Source organism: Mobula hypostoma, chromosome 19 (assembly GCF_963921235.1).
Source record: "Mobula hypostoma chromosome 19, sMobHyp1.1, whole genome shotgun sequence".
Taxonomy (NCBI): Eukaryota; Metazoa; Chordata; class Chondrichthyes; order Myliobatiformes; family Myliobatidae; genus Mobula; species Mobula hypostoma.
The window spans coordinates 30,510,238-30,536,527 of NC_086115.1; the positions used below are offsets into that span (position 1 = coordinate 30,510,238).

Below are 26,290 nucleotides of genomic sequence, written 5' to 3' on the forward strand. Positions count from 1 at the left end.
GACTGGAATCATTCGTACTGGGTAGAGCAGACGAGGAAGAATGTTCATTTTGAGAAAGTATATTCGACCAAGCCAAGAAATGGGAAGAGTGCTCCATCGCTCAAGATCCTGTTTGATTTTGTCAAATAACTGTGTAAAGTTAAACAACAGGAATTCTGCAGATGCTGGAAATTCAAGCAACACACATCAAAGTTGCTGGTGAACGCAGCAGGCCAGGCAGCATCTCTAGGAAGAGGTACAGTCGACGTTTCAGACCGAGACCCTTCGTCAGGACTAACTGAAGGAAGAGTTAGTAAGAGATTTGAAAGTGGGAGGGGGAGGGGGAGATCCAAAATGATAGGAGAAGACAGGAGGGGGAGGGATGGAGCCAAGAGCTGGACAGGTGATTGGCAAAGGGGATATGAGAGGATCATGGGACAGGAGGCCCAGGGAGAAAGACAAAGAGGGGGGGAACCCAGAGGATGGGCAAGGGGTATAGTCAGAGGGACAGAGGGAGAAAAAGGAGAGTGAGAGAAAGAATGTGTGTATAAAAATAAATAACGGATGGGGTACGAGGGGGAGGTGGGGCATTAACGGAAGTTAGAGAAGTCGACGTTCATGCCATCAGGTTGGAGGCTACCCAGACGGAATAGAAGGTGTTGTTCCTCCAACCTGAGTGTGGCTTCATCTTTACAGTAGAGGCGGCCATGGATAGACATGTCAGAATGGGAATGGGATGTGGAATTAAAATGTGTGGCCACTGGGAGATCCTGCTTTCTCTGGCGGACAGAGTGTAGGTGTTCAGCAAAGCGGTCTCCCAGTCTGCGTTGGGTCTCACCAAAGTTAGCTTTGAACAATTGATCAAACGTAGGTGTGATAAATATGCCTAAGTAAACAAAACCTGTCTGTGACCACTTAAAGGGGAAAGCACCCTCGGGTACCTGCTGCAGATTCCGCAGAAGCATAGCCTCTGATTTAGTAAAGTTGATTTTATAACCTGAAAAGGCGCTAAATGAATTGATGCATTGTATAAGGTGGTGCACTGACATAGCAGGGTTTGATAAGAAAATTAAAACATCATCCGCATGCAATGTAATTTTAGGTGACTTTACTCCTATGTCTGGAGCAGATATTTTAGGGTCTCGCCGAATAGCCTCAGGCAATGGCTCGATCACTAGCGTGAAAAGTAGTGGTGATAAAGGGTAGCCCTGCCGGCTTCCCCTCAGAATACTAAAATTATCCGACTTAATACCATTAGTGAGAATTGCAGCCAAAGGGTCATTATAAGGAACCTTCACCCACTTAATAAAATTATTACCCAAACCAAATCATTCTAAAGTGAAAAAAAGATACGCCCATTCGACACGATCAAGGGCCTTTTCTACATCTAAGGAAACCACCAAGCCATCCACTGCCTGTTGCTGACATGCCTGAATCACATTAAGTAATCTTCTGATATCTACGTCCTTTTACAAAACCCACTTGATCCTCTTTTATGATAAAAGGTAACACAGTTTCTAATTGCAACGCTGAGGTTTTAGATAAGATTTTAAAGTCAACATTTAACAATGAAATAGGCCTGTAGGAGGCATAATCTTCAGGGCTCTTTCCTTTCTTAAAAATTAGGGAGATATTAGCTTCTCTCGATGATGGTGGGAGGAGACCACAATTAAATGCATGATTGAACATGTTTAGCATAGGTTCTGATAATAACCCTGTGAAATCTTTATAGAATTCACTAGTGAGTCTATCAGGACCAGGGGCCTTCCCAATTTGGAGCTGTCTCACAGCTTCCTGTATCTCATGTACCGGAGCGTTGAGAAGGGACTCTTGTTCAGGATAAATGCCTAGGAGATCTAAATTCCTGAAAAAGGACTCCATCCTAGATTGTCCGTCATTACATTGCTCAGATTGATACAGTTTAGAATAAAAATTCTTGAACAGAACATTACTAATATTAGAATTACTAGTGAGGGCTCCTGTCTCATCCCTAATGGAAGCAATAGTCTGAGAAGCAATTTTTCTTTCTAATTAAATAAGCCAAATACCTACCTGGTTTCTCACCATTTTCAAACAATTGTTGTTTAGCAAATGTCAATTTTCTTTTGGCCGCTTGTGTAAGTAAAGAGTTTATTGTATAGCGTAGGGCCGTGATATTCTGTAACTTGGCTGCAGAAGGCTTATTAATATAATCTTTTTCAGCTGCCGCAAGCCTTGCTTCCAGTAGGCTCTGCTGTTCCGCAGCTTGTCGCTTCTTACTAGTAGAGCAAGAGATAATTAATCCCCTTGCATAGGCCTTTGTGGTTTCCCAGAGCATCGATGGACAACTAGCTGATTTGGAATTAATAGATAGGAAAGTTTTGAATTCAGAAGTAAAGTAGTTTATAAATTTATTATCTTTTAGAATAAAAGGATTCAGCCTCCAATGTCTAGATCGTGCTGAATTATCTTTGGGCTTAATATTTAAATATACTGCTGCATTGTCAGAAATAGCAATATTTCCAATTGCGCAGGATACAACTAAATCTAGGAGAATTTTGGGGGGTTAGAAAAAAGTCTAGTCTGGTGTAACACTTGTGTGGATTGGAAAAAAATGTGAAGTCTTTGTCTGAGGTATATAACAACCTCCAGACATCCACAAGTCCTAGTTCTCCACATAAGCCCATGATTTGTTTGGACTGTGAGGAGAGCAATGGGGGACCACTAGGCACTCTGTCCATCAATGGGTCCATGTTCCCAGCACTTTTGCACGGCAGCATAGTGATTAGCACAATGCGTCACAGCAGCCAACTATAAGATCAGGTTTCGACTCCCACTGCTTTCTGTAAACTATTTGCATGTTCTCCCCTTGACCGTGTGGGTTCCTTTAGGTGCTCCGGTTTCCTCCCACATTCCAAAGATTAATTCAGTTAGGATTAGTGAGTTGTGGACATGCTATGATGGCACTGGCAGTGTCGTGACACTTGTGGGCTGTCCAGCACAGTCTTCGCTGATTTGATTTGACACAAAACGACACATTTTTCATATGTTTCAATGTACATTTGACAAGTAAAACTAATCATTTTTCTCTTTATGAGCACATAATCAGAGCTGGGAGTGAAGGTAAATAAGCATATGGCTTCGTTTTTGCTGTTATTGAAGCTGGCTGCAAAGGCTATTAGAAAGTGATTGAATAATGTGTTTGGGTCTGCCAATGAAAAGTAGTGTGTTTGGCTTGAGGAGCCAGGGGGCTTACTCCTCCTCCTAACTTCTTGTGTTCTTGTGCAACTAATCAAAAACCTTGACCATAAGGCTTATTAAAATCGCAATTCCAATGCCACTTCCGTTGGAACAGCTGAATAGTCTGTATTCCTGAGGTTCTAAATTAGCTAACGGGTGGTCAAGCCAGACTGCCTTCTTGCCTTTCACGCACCTGATGACCAAAGATTCACTGATTTAAAAACTTCAAATCAATTGAGATCATTGAACCACTTACTTCAAAATCTCTGGTGAGAATTATAGACTTCAAAATGTAGCCTGAACTGTTGTTTTTAAAAAACTTAGAAGGCAACAGGATATTATCTCATTGAGTCATGCCAAGAGATTAATTAAAAGCAAAGAACTGTTTCATCAGCCTCATGGGACTGAGTTAACGCTGTCTGCTCTTTAATGAAAGAGAGATCTGTATGCTGCCACTTTAGTGAAAAGCATCGATAATTAGTTGTGGTAAATTGTGTGCATTGTTACGTACCCCGTAACTGGGTTGCCAAACCAGCAGAAATAGATCACTCAGTTGGGGTCTGGATTACTAGAACTAAGAAAGTTTTATTTAAGAAACAAGCAACACAGTAATCGAAAGGATAATAAATGCAACAGTTCAGCAATGATAAACACACATGTGCACAGAATTAAGATAACAGCATCAATCGAGCTCTATCGTTGTCTAGGGGTAAATGACCAATTTCAAAGTGACACAAAGTTCAGTCCAATTTAGTTCAGTTCGCAGTAATCGTTGCCATGGCGATGGACAACGTGGGGGGAGGGAGAGAGAGAACGAGAACGACTGATCATTCAGAACGGCTTCCACTCACAGACCAGCGATATTGCTCACGAGCAGCTTTCGGGCGGGTCCTTTGTGATGTCACCTGAGGTCACCGACTGTGACCCCTCCTCCAGATGCGGTCGATCCTCTGCGGTGAACCCGGCACCCAAGCAAGGGCGGACACACACCGGGTTCCCACTGATCGTACTTTCCACCCTGTGCGTTTGAGGCTGATCCCCCGATCAGCCGTACAAGAGCTTCCCACCGACTCGTGAGAGGCGCACCGCTTCCAGGGTCTCGTTACCTCGAGTGTCGTGTGTGTCCTGCCTTAGCGAACCTGTCCCTTTTTATCCCCCTGCTGGGGTATCGCCTGTCCATCACTTCAAACAGTTCAGAGTTCAAAGGGGGAGCCGCTCCAGACAGCTCTCTCTCCCATCCCTTCATTACACATCTCCAGATCGCCTGTCCATCACTTCAAACAGTTCAGGGTTCAAAGGGGGAGCCGCTCCAGACAGCTCTCTCTTCCATCCTTTCATTACACATCTCCAGATGCTGCTTCATTGTTCCTTATCTCTCCTTACCCTGAGGACAGGTGGCAGACCAACTGCTGATGCCACTGATGCTAACCCAGGCCAGCAAACATCTTAATTTATGTGTATTCTCGTCACAGCATTTAAAACAGATTTTGCTTTGGTGGTGTCCTTGTATAAATAGTTTCAAAATTACGCATATTTTTTGGGAGAGAAGGTAATTTTTTCATGAGGGTGAGTCTGATGAATAGACTCTTAATCAATGAAAAGCTAATTTGGTGGTTGTCTTGGAAGAACTGCACCTAGAATCTCTGTACAAGTGATTGTTGTTGGAATGTAGAAACTCCTAGGAAAGCAACATAAATGAGTAAAAGTAACAGCTTGCACTATTTTCCTGGGCTTTTCAACAACCTTACATTGACATTATGAAATCCGATAGACACTCAGTCTTTGAGTTCATTCAAAACAAAGTTGCCAAACTCCTGGATATGAAGGGATTTGGAGACAATGCAGGAGAATGGAGCTGAGGTTTATGATCAGCCATAATCTTAATGAATAGTAATGCAAGTTCAAAGGGCCAGGTAGACCACCGTAGTACTTTTCATATGTTCTTATGAAAATCTCTCCTGGCAAAAGGCATTATGAATCACATTTATTTTTTCTCTTCCCTCAAGATTCCACGTTTGAAATGCTCATAACAAACACGGCTCTTTTCTCACAGTATTAGTCTCAGCAAAATGTTTAATCATCACTGAACAGGTCTCATCATTAGACAATAATAAATTCTCATCCATACCTGCTGAGTCATAAATCTCCGTTACCCAAGTGATTAATTTCTAATTTCCATCAAAATTTAAAGCAGCTTATTTATTTATTGACATACAGCATGGAGTAGGCCCTTTCAGCCCTTAGAGCTGCACTGCCCAGCACCCTCAATTTAACCCTAGTCTAATTACGGGACAAATTACAGTGACCTATTAACCTATGAACTAGTACGTCTTTGGAATGTGGGAGGAAATTGAAGCACCCGGAGGAAACCCACTCAGTCACAGGGAGAACATATCAAATCTTTACAGACAGTTATGGAAATGAACCCAGGTTGCTGATACTGTAATGTGTTTTGATACCACTACGCCAACTGAAAATCAATTAAGGTTAATTGATTCTGAGATTTTTATCATTAATGTAACATTGAATGATTTTCATTGGTATGACAAAGGATTAGATTTTGCTTCTGCTATTCCAGCCATAAGATAGCAGAAGAATATATATTTTCAATGGTAGTTCTGGTTTTCATTAAATCTAGCCACAGGAATGAGTGATAAGCTGGCAATGAGCCAGGCCAATTAAAAAAAAGAACATTGTGGATGGGTGCAGTTTTTTCTGCTTCTTGTATTTTTGCAGACTTTATATGACGCGATTTTGCAAAAGAAAAAAGTGAATTTGTATTTGGGTGTTTTAATAGATTTAATTTAAAATGTCATTTATATGATTGGTTTATACTCTGAAAAGGACCTGACATCCCTGTGTTATTTTATCCTGTTCCAAACAGTCAGTGCTTTGCCCTCTGTTGTTTACCGAGCTCCTCTTTGAAAGGGGCAGCCTTTTAAAACAGAGATGTGGAGAAATTTCTTTAGGCAAAGGTGGTGAATTTGTGGAATTTGTTGCCATGTGCATCTGTGGAGGCCAGGTCATTGGTGTATTTAAGGCAAAGATTGATAGGTTCTTGATTGGACATGGCATCAAAGGTTACGGGGGGGGCGGCGGGGGGGGGAGGCCGGAAACTGGGATTGAGGAGGAGAAAAGAAAAAGGATCAGCCATGATTGAATGGCGGAGCAGAGTCAATGGGCCAGATGGCCCAATTCTGCTCCTATATCTATGGTTTTAGAGTCTTATCTATCAAAATACCTTAACTATTCTATGTGGTGTGTTTCACACCTATCTATGTACTTGTTTACTTTGGATCTGCCCTACCACTGATGGCCCTTGAGGAGATGGTGGTGAGCTGCCTGTTCATGGCACTGTAATGGAGCAGATTATCATGAAAAAAAGTAATTATTTTCAAGAAGAGTCTGAGAAATTTTCTCGATCCATGAACAACATTCAGGCACAGTGAGCCAGTCATGGAGACATTGAATGTTTATACTGGTAGATGGCACACCCACGAGTGGGTGGCTGTAACAACACCGCTTCTCAAACATTGTTTGAGCTGCACTCAGCCAGGTATGTGGAAAGTATTTAATCACACTCCCGACGGGACCTGCAGAAAATCTTTGGAGTCCCAGAATACAAGGACATCCCTGTAGAACAGAGATGTGGAGGAATTTCTTTAGCCAGAGGGTGGTGAATCTGTAGAATTCATTGCCATAGATGGTTGTGGAAGCCAAGTCATTGGGTAGGTTTAAAGTGGAGGATGATAGGTTCTTAATTAGCAGGAGCATCAAAGGTGACAGAGAGAAAGGCAGGAGGCTGAGGATAAGGGGGATAATATATTCGATTAATAAGGGACCAGATACATTAGGCTAAGTAGCTGAATTCTGCTCCTATGTTTTATGTTCTTATGGAAACGACTTGTTTGCTGCAGGACACCCAGCATCTGACTTGGTCTTCAGCCATCGTGTTTATGTAACTAGTTTAGTTGAGTTTCTGGTCAGTGATAACCTCCAGGATGTTCAGCAATGATGATACTACAGTATGACAAATGGAGGTGGCTAGATTCTCTCATCAAGTCATAGAGCAATACAACATGGAAACAGGCATTTCAGCCCAACTGGTCAATGTCAACCACATTACCCTGCTGGAGATAACCACAGCCTGGCACTATTTCCTACAATTTATAATACATAAATATTTTCTAAATGTAGTTGCATGCCAAGGTGGATTACTTCATTTTCTGAGTAGATATGAAGAATTAACCTTTGTGCAGTAAGGTCATCTGACCTTATGGAAAGAGGAGATTTATTGATGAACATCTGAAGATGGTTTTGCTTTAGACACATCCCTAAGGAACCTTTGCAGTAATATCATGGGGACTGGATGATCGACTTTGACAATCACAACCATCTTCCTCTGCATGACTCCAAGCATTAGAGTGCTTTCAATAGACATTGAATACTTACTGACTTAATATCAGGGCTTCTTGATAAATGCACTGAATCAAGTGCTGCCCAGATAGCAAAGGCAGTTCACCTCAGTTCCAGAATTCCAGAATTCAGCTCTTGGGTCCATGTTTGGATTGATGCCATGAAGAGTTCCATGAAGTGGTCCTGGAAAACCCACACAAGGGCAGTGGAGAAAAGGCTGTTGCTTGATTGCACTGTTGGTAATTGCTTCCATCAATTTGCTTATGATTGAGAATAGACTGCAATTAGCTGCATTGGATTTGTCCACTTTTTGTGAACAGGACATACCTGGGTAATTTTCCATTTTGTCAGGTAGGCAGCAAGGCCAGGAGTTATTGGGTGCTGTATTTGTACTGGAATTGTTTGGCTAGATGTGCTGCAAGATTTTAGGTACTGCAGTCAGGAGGTTGTCCAGTCTCAGTTTTTTCAGTACACTGCACTCTCATCTATTACCTGATATTAAATTGTGTGAACTGAATTGACTGAAAGTTGGTTTTTGTGGTGGTGCCATTCTCAGATGGAAACTGAGATGGACTTGGCATCTTTGTTATATATAATGCCCAGCTTTTGATGAGATAGGGATATTCTTGGAGCCTCCTCCATTTGCTAGCCATTTAATTGTTCACCATTAGATTTTGCATCAAATCACTTAGTCCGCTGCATCATATTTTTAATGTCTAGCATGCAGGTAATTCTGCATTTTAAAGCTTCACCAGGTTGATATCTGATGCTATTTCCAACATGTCTTTCTCTGCTTAGTGACACTCGCAAAGTTATAGATCGTTGTGGTGTACCTACCTGATACTGCTGATGCTGGGAAGCTCATAGATATTCAGTTTTGAGTTGTTAGACCCATTCTGAATCCTATTTGTTGTGCAGTTAATATTTCAGTAATATTTGAGTAATATTATAAATATGTTGTTTGATTAAGCATTCTTTGCTATTTACATAATTCATTACAGGTTATTTTGCAAAGATTTGGCATGGTCTCTAAAACTTTGACAAACTTCTGTGGATGTGTGGTGGAGCATATATTGACTGGCTGCGTCATGGCCTGGTATGGAAATGCCAATGCCCTTGAATGGAAAATCCTACAAAAAGTACTGGATAGGGCGCAGTCCCTCACAGGAAAACCCCTCCTCACCATTGAGTAGCATTGTCACAGGAAAGCAGCATCCATCATCAGGCACCCCCACCACTCAGCTCATGCTCACTTCTCGCTGCTGCCATCAGGAAAGAGGTGCCGGAGCCTCAGGACTCATACTACCAGGTTCAGGAACAGTTATTACCCCTCAACCATCAGGCTCTTGAACCAAAGAGGATTACTTCATTTAACATCACTGGCCCCATCACTGAAATGTTCCCACAACTCATGGGCTCACTTTCAAAGACTCTTTATCCATGTTCTCAATATTTATTGCTTATTTATTTATTTTTATTATTTATTTATTTATTTTTATATTTGCATAGTTTGTTGTCCTGTCCATCCTGTCGGGGTGGTCTGTCATTGATTCTCATATAATTATTGGATTTATTCAGTATGCCTGCAAGAAAATGAATCTCAGGGTTGTCTCTGGTGACGTATATGTATGTACTTTGATAATAAATTTACTTTGAACTTTGTAAAGTACGTGAATGGCATACATCATTATGCCACCATGTCATAAAAGTGCACGCCTCGTTAAAGACGAAACTAAGACATGCATTCCTGGCTGCATGTTTTTCTTCAATTAGTTTTATGTTTTGGAGTTACAAAACATAACAGTGGTGATGAGTAGGTTTTAAGACAAACCCAAGATGGCTATCTTCCTGTTGAAGTACAGTGAGGCTTTCAAGTTAAAGAAAATACATAGCGTGACTTTAAGGTTAATAGAAAGCATAGTAAGATGTTTGAGTTTTAAAAACAGCAGCGAAACATTTGTTTTTTTGCAAGGGAAGAGAAAGACTGTTGAGTTTAAAGAAAAGGTAGAATGTGTTCATGAACAGTGAGTACTGGGTGATAATAATCATAAATAAAAACAGAAAGCAGAAATGGCTGGCTACATCGGAAAGATAGACATGCTCAATTACACAAAAGACAATTGGATATTGTGTACTGAGTGAATTGAGCAATATTTTTTAACAAATGAAATAGCCAATGAAAAGCAAGTGCCAGTTTTGCTGATTGCACTGGGTGGAAAAACATAGTTTTCTTAGAAGTTTAACTGCTTTAACCAAACCAGCCAAAATGAGCTTTGCTGATATTGTGAAAGTAACACAGCAACATTTAGAACCAAAGCCATCGTTGATTGCAGAACGCCTTAGTTTTCATAAGCAGAATCAAAAGGTTGGGGAGTCCATTTCAGCATTGAAAACGTCAGAGCATTATCATTTCAGTTATGGGCTTAATGAAAGATCATTTAGTTTGTGGAATCTTACAAGAAAGCATTCAAAACCAGATTCTAACTGAAACACAACTCACATTTAAGGAGCAGTTGAAATCACTGTATCAATGGAAGCAGTAGACAGAGACACAATTGAGTTGCAATCAGCAATGAAATTGAGTGTGAACGAAATTGCAACGTCTAAGCAGAAATTGACCTAGCTGATCCAATGGGTTACTGTTGTGGCTGGGGCTCACATAAACCAGACCAAAGCAGACTTAAAGGCAAAACTTGCAGAAAATGCAGCAAGGTAGGACACATACAAAGAGAATGTCAGGTAAACAAAAATAAATGGCCTACACAGAGAAGAGAAAAAAGATAGAAAGTCAAGTTGCAGTTTCAAAAAGAGCACTAATCTGCATGCTGTTGATGGAAAATCTGATAATAATGGGAGTGGCACAGGAGCCTTAAGGTTTAAAATGTGAAAGCTAACAATAGACAAACAAAATGGCTTACACGAGAAGTAAGCAGCAAATTAATTAAAATGGAATTGGACATTGGTATGGCTATTTCAGTCATTCCACAAATTGAGTTTGAACGACATTTCAAGGATATTGAACTGAAACCAGCTGATAACTTATACTGAGAAAAGATGACTCCTGTGAGAATGACATTTATAACAGTGAAACACAACAACAATCCAGCCATATTGGGTTTATATGTGGTAGAGACGGAAGGGCTAACATATGGAGACATGATTAGTTGAGACAACTACAACTTGATTAGAGCTCCATCCACCATTTGCATGCCACATCCCCTGCAACAGAGTCAACAGAAAGTGAATTAAGAAAGGTACGGATGATGCCACAGCGGTGTTCAGGGGTGACACTGGAAAACGCAAACACGTCAAGAGTAAAGTAGTGGTAAATGAAAATGCCACACTGCTGTTTTGCAGACCCCACCCAGTTCCTTATACCATCTGTGATAAAGTAACCAGTGAGCTGAAGGAATTCACATGGAGGCTGAAGGAATTCTTCTCAATGTTAAGTGGAGCCCATGGGCAACACCCATGGTCCCAGTAGCCAAGAAGAATAGGTCTCTCAGGATCTCTGGTGATTTTAAGGTCACCATCAACCCAGTATTGAAAGTAGATCAATCCCAACTGCCCAGGATAGAGGATATCTTTGCAGACCTTTCTAGAGGGAAGCACTTCAGCAAAGTGGACTAAGCTGAGGCCAAGCTACAGACAGAGATGGAAGAAGAGTCCTAAGTGTTTCTCACCATAAACACTCATAAAGGGCTTTATCGCTATAATAGGCTTATTCTTGGAGTAGCATCTGCACCCGCACTCTGGCAGAAAAGTATGGATCAGGTGCTGCAATGCACTCAAGTGTTACCTGGATGACATCATTATTATCAGTAAGGATGACAAGGAATGTCTCCAAAATAAAGATTAGAAGGTTGTGGGCTCAGAGCACAATGCAACAAAACTGAATTCCTTTAAACCAATCACTTACAGTGGTCACACCATTGACACACTAGGATTAAACAAGTGTGCTGAGGAAATGCAAGCAGTGGTGGATGTCCCAAGGCAAAGGGATCTGTCACAGTTGCAGTCCTTTTCAGGATTTGTCAATTACTAGAACAGGTTCCTGCTAAACCTGGCTACTTTGCTTTATCCCTTGGACTCATTACTACAGATCGGGAAGTAATGGCAATGGCCAAAGCACTGCGAAGTGGCTTTCGAAAAGGGAAAGGGAATGGTGATGTCAGACACTGTACTCACACATTATGATCTACATCATCCAGTGAAGCTTGTCTGTGACTCTTCACCTTATGGTATAAGTACAATCATGTTACATATGAGTGATAAAAGAAGACGCCCATAGCCTTTGCATCATGTTCCTTTAACACCGCAGAGAAAAATTCTGCACAGATTGACAGAGAAGCATTGAGTCTGGTTTGGAATTTAAAATATTTGAACAATACTTATATAGGAGAGAGTTCACCATCATTACAAATCATCAACCACTAGTGTCCATTTTCAGTCCACAGATGGGTGTTCCACGAACAGCAGCTGCACAAATGCAGAGATGGGCTCAATTTCTTGGAGGACACAATTACAAGATTGAATTCAAGAGGACAACTTAATATTGAAATGCTGATGGGTTGTCCTGTTTGCCCTTGGAAAAGGAAATACCTGAAAAATTTACAGGAGAGGACTCTCCTCTTGACGTAATTTCCTGTTAAAACATTCAACAAGTCAGGCAGCACCTGTGGAGGGAAAAACGAAGTCAGTGATTCAGATCTAAGATACTCCGGCTGGAGTATTTCAAGCATTTTCTGTTTTTATTTTAAAAATGATATGGCTTTAGGCTTCACCGTAACCTCAAGCACTCTATATTAGAACCATACCACTCACTGGTGTAAAGAAAATCTCATCGTCCAAACTATTTAAATTTTTATGTCTGAGTTTTTAACCTATCTCCTTGCTGTTAACTCTGATTAGTCCTTTATTGTGTTTAAATTTTACTTCAACTCCCCTCGGCCTTCCCAGTACCAAAGAAGCCCAGGTTATCCAATCTTTCCTCGTGATTAAACGTCTTCCTTGGCACCCTCCTTGTAAACCTCTGTCGTGCTTTCACATTTGCCCTAGTAATTACCAGAAATTAATGCAAATCTTGCTTTGCTACCTAACAGGGACAATTTGTTAAATTGAACACGACTTGTTTGCCTTGTGTCTGTGTGCCAATGATCTTATGTCCAGTTTGTCATCAAAGTAGGTACTTTACAACAGTCTTTTAAGGGCTTTGGCATTTTGTCATGGCGATAGATGTCGTCATGGGCATGAAATAACTTGTAATACTGTTTCGCTAATTTCCAAACTGATTAACATCAGGATCAGGTTCAGCTAAGGACATCAAATGTTTACTTTATCTTGTCTAAATGTCTTTATTTGTTGGTCATAGTCTAATCAATTTGTGCTAGATAAGTAATGGTCATTATTTTGGAACATAACCTGTTATTGATATTGTGTAGATGTTTGCTAAGTCTTGTATGAATACAGTACTTATATTTTCAATACTGGGAACCAGGAAGACTGAAAGAACTTACTATCCTCTGAGGACATCCCACAAACTTCATCAACCATTTAGCAGCATAGAAAGTAAAGAATCCAGTCAGTTCAAGGTCACTAAAATGCCACATAAAAGGCAGATCAGAAGGAAGTTTAATCTTGTCTGTTTCTTTCCCTGCTAGTTTTGTGTCTGTTTGTAAATTAAATGAAGAAGGTGTGTACTTATATCTAAATTTGGATTTACATTCTCTTTACTTCTCTGTTGCTTCTTTATACAGGGGAGCCCAGCAAGCAGTGTCCAGTACAAGGTCGATCTGACTGAGTTTCCATACAGTGCAAGCATATTTGAAGTGGAGGAAGACACAGGGCGGGTGCTTACTCGAGTAAATCTCAATGAGGAACCTAATACAGTTTTCAAGGTAACATATACAATTTTGCCTTGAAATTTTACAGCAGGCTGGTGGGAGTGGCAGTGGATATTGAAGATTGTTCTGATCATGGCCCCAACACTCACTCTACAAACTTCGTTTGGAACTTAACAGGCAACACGCAAAGCCAATTGATGCTTTTTCCCAAAATAATGTTTTTTTTAGTGGTACTCCAAAAGGCGCAATGAATGGGCTCAGCATCATGGGGTAACCAGCATGTCACTGCTGAAGGGTGGTGCACACAGTGAAGATAAGTGCCTGGTTGAATTTCAGGAATTAAGCAAAATGACCTGGAAACAGTTGTTAACATAATTCACTCCGAGGGAAGCATTATTTGTGATTGCATGTAGCTGATAGAAACAGTGTTATAATTTACTTTCTTGGCAACCGAATTTTAATACTATAGCTGGTTGTTGTTTTTAATAAGTAAAACCAGAAAAAGCTGAAAACATTGCATCAGCCAACACCTGTGGAGAAAAGTGTCTACCACACCCACCCTACCTTCCCCCTCACCTGGCTTCACCAGTCACCTGCCCATTTGTACTCCTTCCTCTCCTCCCACCTTCCTATTCTGGCTTCTTCTCCCTTCCTTTCTAGTTCTGCAATGTTGATTCTTTATTCTTCTCTGTAGATGCTGCCGAACCTGCTGAGTTCCTCCAGCATTTTGCGTGTGTTACTCAGGATGTCCAGCATCTGCAGAAACTCTCGTGTTTCTGATAAAAGGTCTTTGATCTGAAACATTGCCTTTGTTTCTCTTTCGCAAATGCTGCCTGACTTCTTGAGTGCTCCCAGCTTCTTCTGGTTTTATTTCCAGCAAGTGTAGTTTACTTTTGATATTCGTTGTTGTTTTTATAAAGTAACTACAATTTAAAATGGTTTATTTGTTCTGTTGCATTCAGCTGGCAGTAATTGCTTATGATGATGGAGAACCAATGAAATTTAATACCACCATAGTTGAAGTTACTGTACTGCAACCATCTGTAATTCCACGCTTTACACAAGAAGATTACAGGTACTGTTTACACATACAGGTGGGAGGAGGAGATATTGTTCTGGTTTTTATGTGTCGCAGCATTGAGAAGGATATTCTTTGGTTACCATTTCATTATCATAATGATGTATGATTTTATAGAGGGGAAGCAAACATGACCCGTAATCTAATGTTGATTCAATTAACTTCAAAATCCTTCTCAAGGATAATCTGATTCCACAGGTGCTCTTTATGTGAAATGTAGAAGGGACAATAATTCTTCAGAATGCCAAAAGAAAATCTCTTGTATTTCCTAGTCATCAACAAAGTAATGCAGTATTTGAAAGCAACACTCACAACACGCTGGAGGAACTCAGCAGGTCGGGCAACATCTGTGGAAACGATCAGTCAACGTTTCGGGCCGGAACCCTTTGTCAGGACTGTAGAGGGAAGGGGCAGAGGCCCTATAAAGAAGGTGGGGGGAGGGTGGGAAGGAGAAGGCTGGTACGTTCCAGGTGAAAAACCAGTAAGGGGAAAGATAAAGGGGTGGGGGAAGGGAGGCAGGGAGGTGATAGGCAGGAAGGGTGAAGAAGGAATAGGGGAAAACACAAAGGGTAGTAGAAGGAGGCAGAACCATGAGGGAGGTGATAGGCAGCTGGGGGAGGGGGATGAGTGAAACAGGGATAGGGGAAGGGAGGGGGAGGGAATTACCGGAAGTTGGAGAATTCTATGTTCATACCAAGGGGCTGGAGACTACCTGGACAGTATATGAGGTGTTGCTCCTCCAACCTGAGTTTAGCCTCATCATGGCAGTAGAGGAGGCCATGTATGGACATATCCGAATGGGAATGTGAAGCAGAGTTGAAGTGGGTGGCAACCGGGAAATCCTGTCTGTTGTGGCGGACGGAGCGGAGGTGCTCGATGAAGCAGTCGCCCAATCTGTGTCGGGTTTCACCGATGTAGAGGAAGCCGCACCGGCATCCCGGTGTGGCTTCCTCTACATCGGTGAAACCCGACACAGATTGGGGGACTGATTTGTCGAGCACCTCTGCACGCAATACTCCAAATTAGCCCACATGAACATCTTACAGAACTTCAACATAACGTCCCATCTCATGTATTCAAGACTTTCAATTATGAGGACTAATGTTCCAAAAGCTTTCTTTATGAACCTATCTATCAGTGACACCACTTTCAATAAATTATGTAGCTATATTCCCAGATCCCTTTATTCTACCACACTCCTCAGTGCCCTACAAATCACTGTGAAAGACCTACCCTAGATGGTCCTTCCAAAGTCAATACCTCACACTTGGCTCCAATAAGTTTCATGTGCCATTTTTCAGCCCATTTTCCTAGCTGGTCCAGATCCAGCCGCAAGCTTTGATAGTCTTCCTCACTGTCCATTACATCTCCCACTACCAGCCCCCACCCCCCCCGCCCCATCTTGGTGCCATCCATAAATTTGATGAAAGTGTTAACCTCATTATCATCCAGCTCGTTGATATAGATGACAAACAACAATGGACCCAGCACTGGTCCCTGTGGCACTCCACTCGTCACAGGCCTCCAGTCAGAGAGGCAATCACCTACTACCATTCTATGGCTTCTTCCACAAAGCCAACATCTAATGCAATTTAATTACTTCATCTTGAATGCCAAGTGACTGAACCTTCTTGACCAACTTCCCATATTTGACTTTGTCAAATGCCTTGTTCAAGTTCTTGAAGACAACATCAACTTTCCGGGAAACTTCCTCGAAAAGCTTTATAAGATTGGTTATACACGACCTAACACACACAAAGCCATGCTGACTATCCCTAATCAGATCCTGTCTATCCAGATGCTCATATATCCTGTCCCTTAGAATTCCTTCCAATGACTTTCCCACTACTGGCGTCAAGCTCACCGCCCAATAATTTCCTGGTTTATTTTTAGAGCCTTAAACAGTAGAACAACATTAGCAATCCTCATATACCGTCTAGGTAGTCTCTAGCCCCTTGGTATGAACATAGAATTCTCTAACTTCCGGTAATTCCCTCCCCCTCCCTTCCCCTATCCTTATTTCACTCTGCCTCCTCCCCAGCTATCTATCACCTCCCTCATGGTTCCGCCTCCTTCTACTACCCATTGTGTTTTCCCCTATTCCTTCTTCACCTTTCCTGCCTATCACCTCCCTGCTTCCCCTCCCCCACCCCTTTATCTTTCCCCTTACTGGTTTTTCACCTGGAACGTACCAGCCTTCTCCTTCCCACCCTCCCCCCACCTTCTTTATAGGGCCTCTGCCCCTTCCCTCTTCAGTCCTGACAAAGGGTTCCGGCCCAAAACGTTGACTGATCGTTTCCACGGATGCTGCCGGACCTGCTGAGTTCCTCCAGCATATTGTGAGTGTTGCTTTGACCCCAGCATCTGCGGAGTATTTTGTGTTTAGTATTTGAAAGCAGCTGCCTTTGCTTCTAAACAGTTCTAGACTTGAGATGATCACATTTCTTCTAGCCAAACCAGACCTCCTTTCCAGCCCAGTTGACTGTCTTCTGATGGTGTTCATCTGTATATTGTCTGCAGTGTATCTCTGACCCAGGTTTGCCAATCAAACCAACCATCCTCATCTCCCAAGTTACAAACATTACAGATGTCTCATGCTAAATGACAATAGGCACAATGCTGGCTCATTAAGAAGTGATGTTTCTGAAATCTATAAACTCACTGTTGACTTAGCAAACTGGTTACATACAAGATGTGCTATATGAAAGGACAAGAGGTGAGCATTGGCTGGGTCTCAGGGGCAAACCCAGAAGTCTGGGTTGCGCTGTATGCTATGAAGTTTTAATCCATTCGGCTAGATTAACATGTCTTTCAGGGCAAACCACAATTGTTTTTGGTCAGTCTTGTGGATCGCTGTGACAACCTGTCAATCAAATTGACTTGGTTAGAATTCCATAGCATTAAGTATAATACAGACTGATCTGGGTGGCTGGTATTGGAAACCAGTCCCAGAGGGGAGAATCCGATTCCACAGGTGCTCTTTATGTGAAATGTAGAAGGGACAAATAATTTTTCAGAGCTCCAAAAGAAAATCTGTTGTATTTCCTAGTCATCAGTAAATGCATTTAAGACAGATACCTTAACGTTGAAGCAGCCTTTCCCTTGCTTCAGCTGGCAGGTTTCAAGAGTGTGAAAGAAGATCATAGATTTCCAGATTTATTAGCATAATTAAAATGTCAGTGTTTTTTTTCTCTGCTGTGAATTATCTCCCACCCACTGCCCTGTCTCAGTATGATGTGGATACTGGTAGAATGGAGACTGCGTTCCCAAGGCATGATTTAAACTCTGTCCATGACTGCAGCCAATCCCATGTATTCACCATGTTAAAATTTCCATTTATTTCTTCTGAATCCAAATCAAATTTCCCAGATCTTTTCTATATCTAATAGTAATAGCAATTTTTATAGATAATAAAATTATTTAAATAGCTGAAAGGCTAAAAACCCAATCTAGAGAAATTATAGATTTAAAAAACAGAATATCGATATAAATAAGAAATACAGGAATTCAATTAATTAGTCTAAATGCCTTCTTGTATTTAATTCTTTAGTCTGTATTATGGACGAAGATATGATATTTTGCTGGTCTTCAGCTTCAGACATCTCAAAGTCAAGCATTTGCAAAGATGAAAAATACAGATAATCTAAGCTGATGGCAAACCTCACTGGACCGCTGGATAATATGGGGAGCACATTTTCTTCTTCCTATGAACTCTAAAGATATGATGCTAACCAGTGATTTTGGGTTTCTGTTTCTAACTGCTGCTAATTATTTATAAGGAGCTGGCTGTGTTAATTCAGGAACAAGCCTGCAACCTAAAAATGTTTTTTTTTTATTTTGTCTCAGACTGATATTTAATTTGTCATGTATTACTAAGTGCATGTGCTATGAACAATTGATTTCATCAAATATAAAATACCTTCAGTGTTCAGCTTGACTTTGTCTCAATGATCTACATTATTATAATAATATGTATAGATTTTGACCTATATAATGAGTATGTTAAATTGCTCAGGTAGACCAGAGGATAGCACGATGCTAGGTGGTTGTTTGGTGATTGGCATTGGGAAAAAAATCTCCTTCAGTTACTTTAGTTTTGTGGTGTAATATTCAGTAAGTATGGAGTTTATAAACTACAAAGCAGGATCTTGGAAAGCAAGTATCTTTTGGCATTCTCCTGATTTCTGTTACTGATTGTGTCCTTTCACATGAGTCCTCAGGGAAGATAATTTGTACTTCTGCCATGTCCTCCATGTGAATGAAAGGTCATCGCTGATAGTGAATAGATCGTGGAAGCAATAATAAAGCCTGTGTAGCAGAGTGCTGCATCATTTGGCTATTATTACCTGTGGTGCTTGATACATTAGCCAGATGTTTAGAATGACACTGTGGACAAATAATGGAATCCAGGGAGTCCTATCACAAGCTTTATTGCTTTTATTATAAGAAATCTTCAATCCCTGTATTCAAATCTTCACAAAAGAACCATCTTTATCTGGATCAGGCAAGTTTGAATGAATTCCAGCAAGTATTTCAATCTAGCTTTAACTGGCTAATTATGTTTAGGTAAGAGGGCCACACCGAAGGTCATAAATTGCAATGAATCGTTGGGTACCTTTAAGAATGTTCCATACCATTGGATGAATTGTTCCTATGCAGCCAACTGGAGCTTGCTCCAAAAAAAGGCACACACAAATTACTGGAGTAACACAGGAGGTCAGGCAGCATCTATGGAAATGAATAAACAGTCGATCTTTCAGCCGAGAGCCTTCATCAGGATTCCTGATGAAGGGTCTCAGCCTGAAATGTTGACTGTCTATTATTTCCTTAGATGCTCCTGGACCTACTGAGCTTCTCCAGTATTTTCTGTCTGTTGCTCTAGATTTCAGCTTCTACAGAAACTCTTGTGTTCATTACTTGCTCCAGAAAGGTGTATTTGAGGTAAAGTATATTTCATATACCAAGGCAGCATTAGTACTCAGATTTCATTGCTTAATCTCTGTGCCGTGTTTGACTGTAACTTTCCGTTTTAGTTATTGAGCAATTTTAAGATATCTTGTAATTGTAAATTTTGGTTAAATAATTACCATAATGAATTTCCAGACGTTTGTTTCATGAATGTGAATATTCCAATCTTGGACATAAAATCTGTGAGCCTGGGATTTCTCAAACTCGATGGACTTGATAACAGTGACACTATCCATCCTGCAGACATCCCACCTCTCCTGGAAGTTCCAGGCGTCTCCTGCATATTGATAGTGGCTCCCTGATGTCCTCAAGTTATATACAATATCCCGGAAATCAATTTTTTTGAGAGCGAGAGAGCGCGAGAGTGAGAGAGAGAGCAAGAGAGAGAGCACAAGAGCGAGCGTGAGTGAGAGAGAGCACGCGCCATGGCAGAGTGTTCCAAAAAAAGAAAATATAAAACGTACGTCACCCCAGACCACACTAAAGTGTACCCCTGCCTAATAGGGGTCAAAAATGAGTGTTGCTTGCTGCACTGTTTGCAACAGTGACTTTTCTATTGTCCATGGTGGGATAAGGCTGTAAAAGACATGTTGAGGTGAGTTTAACAGGTGCCATTTGTTCATTAGCATAGCTAACTTTATTTAAACTAGCTGGCTAACTGCTAAGGAGCTACTCTATTGCAGACATCTCACCCCTCCCAGAAGTTCCGGGAGTCTCCCACAAATTGATGGTGCTACCTCCCTGAAATGAGTTTTTACAGGGTGGGATGTCTGCATCACAATGAATCACCATGATCACAGTGAATGGTGGTGCTGGCTCAAAGGGCCGAATGGTCTACTCCTGCACCTATTGTCTATTGTCTATTGTCATCCTGTCCTCTAAAAGAATCTCTGTGGACTGCTCACGGAACAGTGTTGGCATGGATTCTGAAGATATTTATATAATGGCACATCTATCCACAAACCTGGAAGATATGCTGAGGAGACAAATGATAGCGTAAGAGCATTATATATTAGTTCTTGAAGCTAATATATGAGAATCATGTTCTTAATTAAATTATCACCTGATTGGTTCACTTTTATTCAGGTTAACAAAGATGTTTTGACTTGTGCCTTGGTTTACTTTCAATTTATTTTAAACAAAACATGTACAGGTGAACCTTCACTAAGCCGGCACCACTAGGACCTGAGGAGTGCCGGATTAGTGAAAATGCCGAATTTCAGGGTTGTTATCATGGGTGACTTTAACTTCCCTAATATTGATTGGCACCTGATTAGTTCCAAGGGTTTAGACGGGGCAGAATTTGTTAAGTGTGTCCAAGATGGATTCCTGTCACAGTATGCGGACAGGCCGACCAGGGGAAATGCCATACTAGATCTAGTACTAGGTAATGAACCGGGTCAGGTCACAGATCTCTCAGTGGGTGAGCATCTGGGGGACAGTGACCACCGCTCCCTGGCCTTTATAATTATCATGGAACAGGATAGAATCAAAGAGGACAGGAAAATTTTTAATTGGGGAAAGGCAAATTATGAGGCTATAAGGCTAGGACTTGCGGGTGTGAATTGGGATGATGTTTTTGCAGGGAAATGTACTATGGACATGTGGTCGATGTTTAGAGACCTCTTGCGGGATGTAAGGGATAAATTTGTCCCGGTGAGGAAGATAAAGAATGGTAGGGTGAAGGAACCATGGGTGACAAGTGAGGTGGAAAATCTAGTTAGGTGGAAGAAGGCAGCATACATGAGGTTTAGGAAGCAAGGATCAGCTGGGTCTATTGAGGAATATAGGGAAGCAAGAAAGGAGCTTAAGAAGGGGCTGAGAAGAGCAAGAAGGGGGCATGAGAAGGCCTTGGCGAGTAGGGTAAAAGAAAACCCCAAGGCATTCTTCAATTATGTGAAGAAAAAAAGGATGACAGGAGTGAAGGTAGGACCGATTAGAGATAAAGGTGGGAAGATGTGCCTGGAGGCTGTGGAAATGACCGAGGTCCTCAATGAATACTTCTCTTCGGTATTCACCAATGAGAGGGAACTTGATGATGGTGAGGACAATAAGAGTGAGGATACTGTTCTGGAGCATGTTGATATTAAGGGAGAGGAGGTGTTGGAGTTGTTAAAATACATTAGGACAGATAAGTCCCCGGGGCCTGACGGAATTTTCCCCAGGCTGCTCCACGAGGCGAGAGAAGAGATTGCTGAGCCTCTGGCTAGGATCTTTATGTCCTCGTTGTCCACGGGAATGGTACCGGAGGATTGGAAGGAGGCGGATGTTGTTCCCTTGTTCAAAAAAGGTAGTAGGGATAGTCCGGGTAATTATAGACCAGTGAGCCTTACGTCTGTGGTGGGAAAGCTGTTGGAAAAGATTCTTAGAGATAGGATATATAGGCATTTAGAGAATCATGGTCTGATCAGGGACAGTCAGCATGGCTTTGTGAAGGGCAGATCGTGTCTAACAAGCCTGATAGATTTCTTTGAGGAGGTGACCAGGCATATAGATGAGGGTAGTGCAGTGGATGTGATCTATATGGATTTTAGTAAGGCATTTGACAAGGTTCCACACGGTAGGCTTATTCAGAAAGTTAGAAGGCATGGGATCCAGGGAAGTTTGGCCAGGTGGATTCAGAATTGGCTTGCCTGCAGAAGGCAGAGGGTGGTGGTGGAGGGAGTACATTCAGATTGGAGGATTGTAACTAGTGGTGTCCCACAAGGATCTGTTCTGGGACCTCTACTTTTCGTGATTTTTATTAACGACCTGGATGTTGGGGTAGAAGGGTGGGTTGGCAAGTTTGCAGACGACACAAAGGTTGGTGGTGTTGTAGATAGTGTAGAGGATTGTCAAAGATTGCAGAGAGACATTGATAGGATGCAGAAGTGGGCTGAGAAGTGGCAGATGGAGTTCAACCCGGAGAAGTGTGAGGTGGTACACTTTGGAAGGACAAACTCCAAGGCAGAGTACAAAGTAAATGGCAGGATACTTGGTAGTGTGGAGGAGCAGAGGGATCTCGGGGTACATGTCCACAGATCCCTGAAAGTTGCCTCACAGGTGGATAGGGTAGTTAAGAAAGCTTATGGGGTGTTAGCTTTCATAAGTCGAGGGATAGAGTTTAAGAGTCGCGATGTGATGATGCAGCTCTATAAAACTCTGGTTAGACCACACTTGGAGTACTGTGTCCAGTTCTGGTCACCTCACTATAGGAAGTGGGGAAGGATGTGGAAGCATTGGAAAGGGTACAGAGGAGATTTACCAGGATGCTACCTGGTTTAGAAAGTATGCATTATGATCAGAGATTAAGGGAGCTTGGGCTTTACTCTTTGGAGAGAAGGAGGATGGGGGGAGACATGATAAAAGTGTACAAGATAATAAGAGGAATAGATAGAGTAGATAGCCAGCGCCTCTTCCCCAGGGCACCACTGCTCAATACAAGAGGACATGGCTTTAAGGTAAGGGGTGGGAAGTTCAAGGGGGATATTAGAGGAAGGTTTTTTACTCAGAGAGTGGTTGGTGCGTGGAATGCACTGCCTGAGTCAGTGGTGGAGGCAGATACACTAGTGAAGTTTAAGAGACTACTAGACAGGTATATGGAGGAATCTAAGGTGGGGGCTTATATGGGAGGCAGGGTTTGAGGGTCGGCACAATATTGTGGGCTGAAGGGCCTGTACTGTGCTGTACTATTCTATGTTCTATGTCTATGTCTATCACATTAAGCATAATCAGTGCTGGATTATCGAAGGAACTGGATTACAGGTAGTCGGATTAGTGAAGGTCAACCTGTATTTGTTTTGACAGCTTAACACACGTTAATTTTATGTATTACACCATACATTTGCACAAAACAACAGACTTCTCAGCAAATGTCAGAGATAATAAACCTGATTCTGATTCTAAAGTCCCACCTCCCTCATAATGCAACACCAAACCCAATATAGTGGTACTAGATAGTTTGTGAACCACGTAGAACTTTCTCAATTTCTGCATAAGTATGACCTAAAATGTGATCAGATCATCACATAAGTCCTAAAACTCGATAAAGAGAACCCAAATAAATCAATAACACAAAAAAAATTGAACAAGAATGGTGTTCATAGAAGGACACCATACTCTCAAAAAAAAACATTGCTGCACATCTCAAGTTGGCAAAACACCACCTGGATGTTCAACAATGCTTCTGGGACAATGTTCTGTGGACAGATGAAACAGAAGTTGAACTTTCTGGCAGAAATACGCATTGCTATGTTTAAAGGAAAAAAGACACTGCTTATCAACACCAGAACCTCATCCCCACTGTGAAGCATGATGGAAGGATCATCATGGTTTGGGGCTGTTTTGCTGCCTCAGGGCCTGGACGCTTGCAATTGTATCAAGAAATTGTACAGGAGAGTATCAGGGTAATAGTTCTCCTCCTGAAGCATAATAGAAGTTGGATAATGAAATAAGACAATGTGATCCAAAAGACAAGAGTAATTCAACAACAGAATGGTTTAAAAAGAAACAAAAATGTTTTGGAATGGTCATGTCACAGTCCTGACCTTAATCTCATAGAAATGTTGTGAAAGGACCTGAAGCAAGCAGTTCGTCCAAGGAAGCCTATCAACATCCCAGAGTTGAAGCAGTTTTGTAAGGAGGAATGGCCTAAAATTTCTCCAAGCCGATGTGCAGGACTAATCAATAGTTACTGGAAATGTTTAGTTGAAATTATTGCTGTACAAGGGGGTCACACCAGTTACTGAAAGCAAAGGTTCACATACTTTTTCCAACAAATACGTGTAATATTGGATGTTTTTTCTCAATAAATGAACAAGTATAATGTTTTTGTGTTATTTAATTAATTGGGTTTTCTTTATCTAGTTTTAGGGCTTACATGAAGATCTGATCACATACTTATCCACTAATAGAGAAGATTCTAAAGCATTCACAAACTTTCTGGCAACACTGTAGAAAAATAAGAAAAAAGAGGTTCCCAGTTTTACATAACCTTTCTATTTACTAACTAAAGCAGGCCTGTTTGAGCTCAGCCAGTCTTCCTCTCATTATTATTTCATGCCATTTGTTGCAGTGTGCATACACAAGTGTTGGGTGAGCAGTTAATGGACTTCTATGAAGCTGATCAAAAAGTTTTCTGACATTTCCCAAAAACATTTTTCAAAATTGACCAAGTTAATGACGTTTGTGATTCATGGAACTGTACTCCTAGAAAGATCCAACACGACGATATCTTATTGTAAAATTGCTGTTGTCTGTTATATGTATTCTATTTTACACTAGCAAAATTAGGTAGTGTAAAGTAGAAGATATATGTGACAATGCATTCAGTAGGAACACTACATTTCATTATTAATTTCAACAATGAATTTTATGTTAATAAGGTGAATATATAATTTTGCTGAGAGGGATAGCATATCAATTGTACTAATTAAACCTAATTTACATGAGCAAATTGAGTTAATTAAAAATAGGCTTTCACAATAACTCAAAAACTCTATAAATTGCATCACTGTGAAACATGGAGCCTATAATAATGCTATTAACAGTGGCCTATAAATGAATGATATTAATTGGATTGAATCTCAGTGCAATTTTAAAAGTCAAAATTCTAAAATCTACTTTATGTAATTTGTAAAGCATAGCCAAAATCCTCATTTTTAAAATCTCCTGTGGTATATAACTATATACTTTATACACATTATGAAAGGGAGAATTCTATTACACCTCTGCAAATCCCCACAGCGTCTGGTGACCCTGTGATCTCTGTCTCTGTGTCAGATGTCAGAACATCCTTCAAGAAGATAAACCCTCTCAAGGTGTCAGACCCCAACAGTGTACGTTGCATGGTATTGAAATTCTGTGCTGACCAGCTGGCTGGACTGTTCAAGGACATCTCTGGCTTCTCACTGCTGTAATTGGAAGCTCCCACCTGCTTCAAAAGGGCAGCAATCATATTGGTCCCCAGTAAGAGAGGGAAGAGCTGCCTCAATGACTATCGCCCAGAAGCACTCACATCTACTGTGATGAAGTGCTTTGAGAGGTTGGTCATGGCTAGAAACTCCTGCCTGAGCAAGTATGAGTCTGCTGCAACATGCTTATGGTTACAACAGGTCTACAACAGACACAATCACACTCCTGTCCAATTGGCTTTGGAGCATCTGGATAACAGCAAATCATACGTTAGGTTGCTGTTTATTGATTACAGCTCAATGCTCAATACCATCATCCCCTTAATATAATCAACAAGCTTCAAAACCTAGGCCTCTGTAACTTAATCCTTGACTTCCTTATCAGGAAACCATAGTTAATGAGAATCAAAAATAACATCTAAAGCACCTTCAATAACTCCAAAAGACTGAGGTTTGGTAAAATACTGAAAGGCTTTTATTCACTGTACAACACGACCTCCACGGTGAGTGTCTGCCCCCGGACTGAGGGGGAGGAGCAAGGCGAAACACCTTTATACAGGACTCAGTCACAACATATATATATATGGTTTACCACATTCATCCCTCCTTTTTTTTAGAAAAGAGTCCCGCGGGGTGAAGTGACTGACAATATTTACAACAAGTATATTTACAGGTTAAGTCTATCAGGTGGTCGAGTCCGTCGCGGTGATCTACGTAGCACCAGTGGTGATTGCGTCGACAATGGCGCTTGTGCTGGCTCCGGGCTGACTTGAGGTGCCAGCATGTTAGGCGTTGTTAATCCCTCGTGCCTGTGTGTTGCACCCGGTATGGGAGAATCGTGTGGTGTCTGTGTAGGGTTTGGAGTGCGCGGTGTCTCGTGGGTACATACATCGGTG

The 26,290-nt window shown here is 41.4% G+C and overlaps 1 protein-coding gene across 1 annotated transcript in view; it reads left to right on the plus strand.

The window, feature by feature from the left end:
* The window catches only part of pcdh15b (protocadherin-related 15b), a 785,155-nt gene that overhangs the window by 585,865 nt on the left and 173,000 nt on the right, over nucleotides 1-26,290 (plus strand). Inside the window, exons 21-22 of the mRNA XM_063072091.1 lie at nucleotides 13,371-13,511; nucleotides 14,420-14,532. Coding sequence (XP_062928161.1) covers nucleotides 13,371-13,511; nucleotides 14,420-14,532 — 254 coding nt within the window. The remainder of the gene's footprint in view (nucleotides 1-13,370; nucleotides 13,512-14,419; nucleotides 14,533-26,290) is intronic.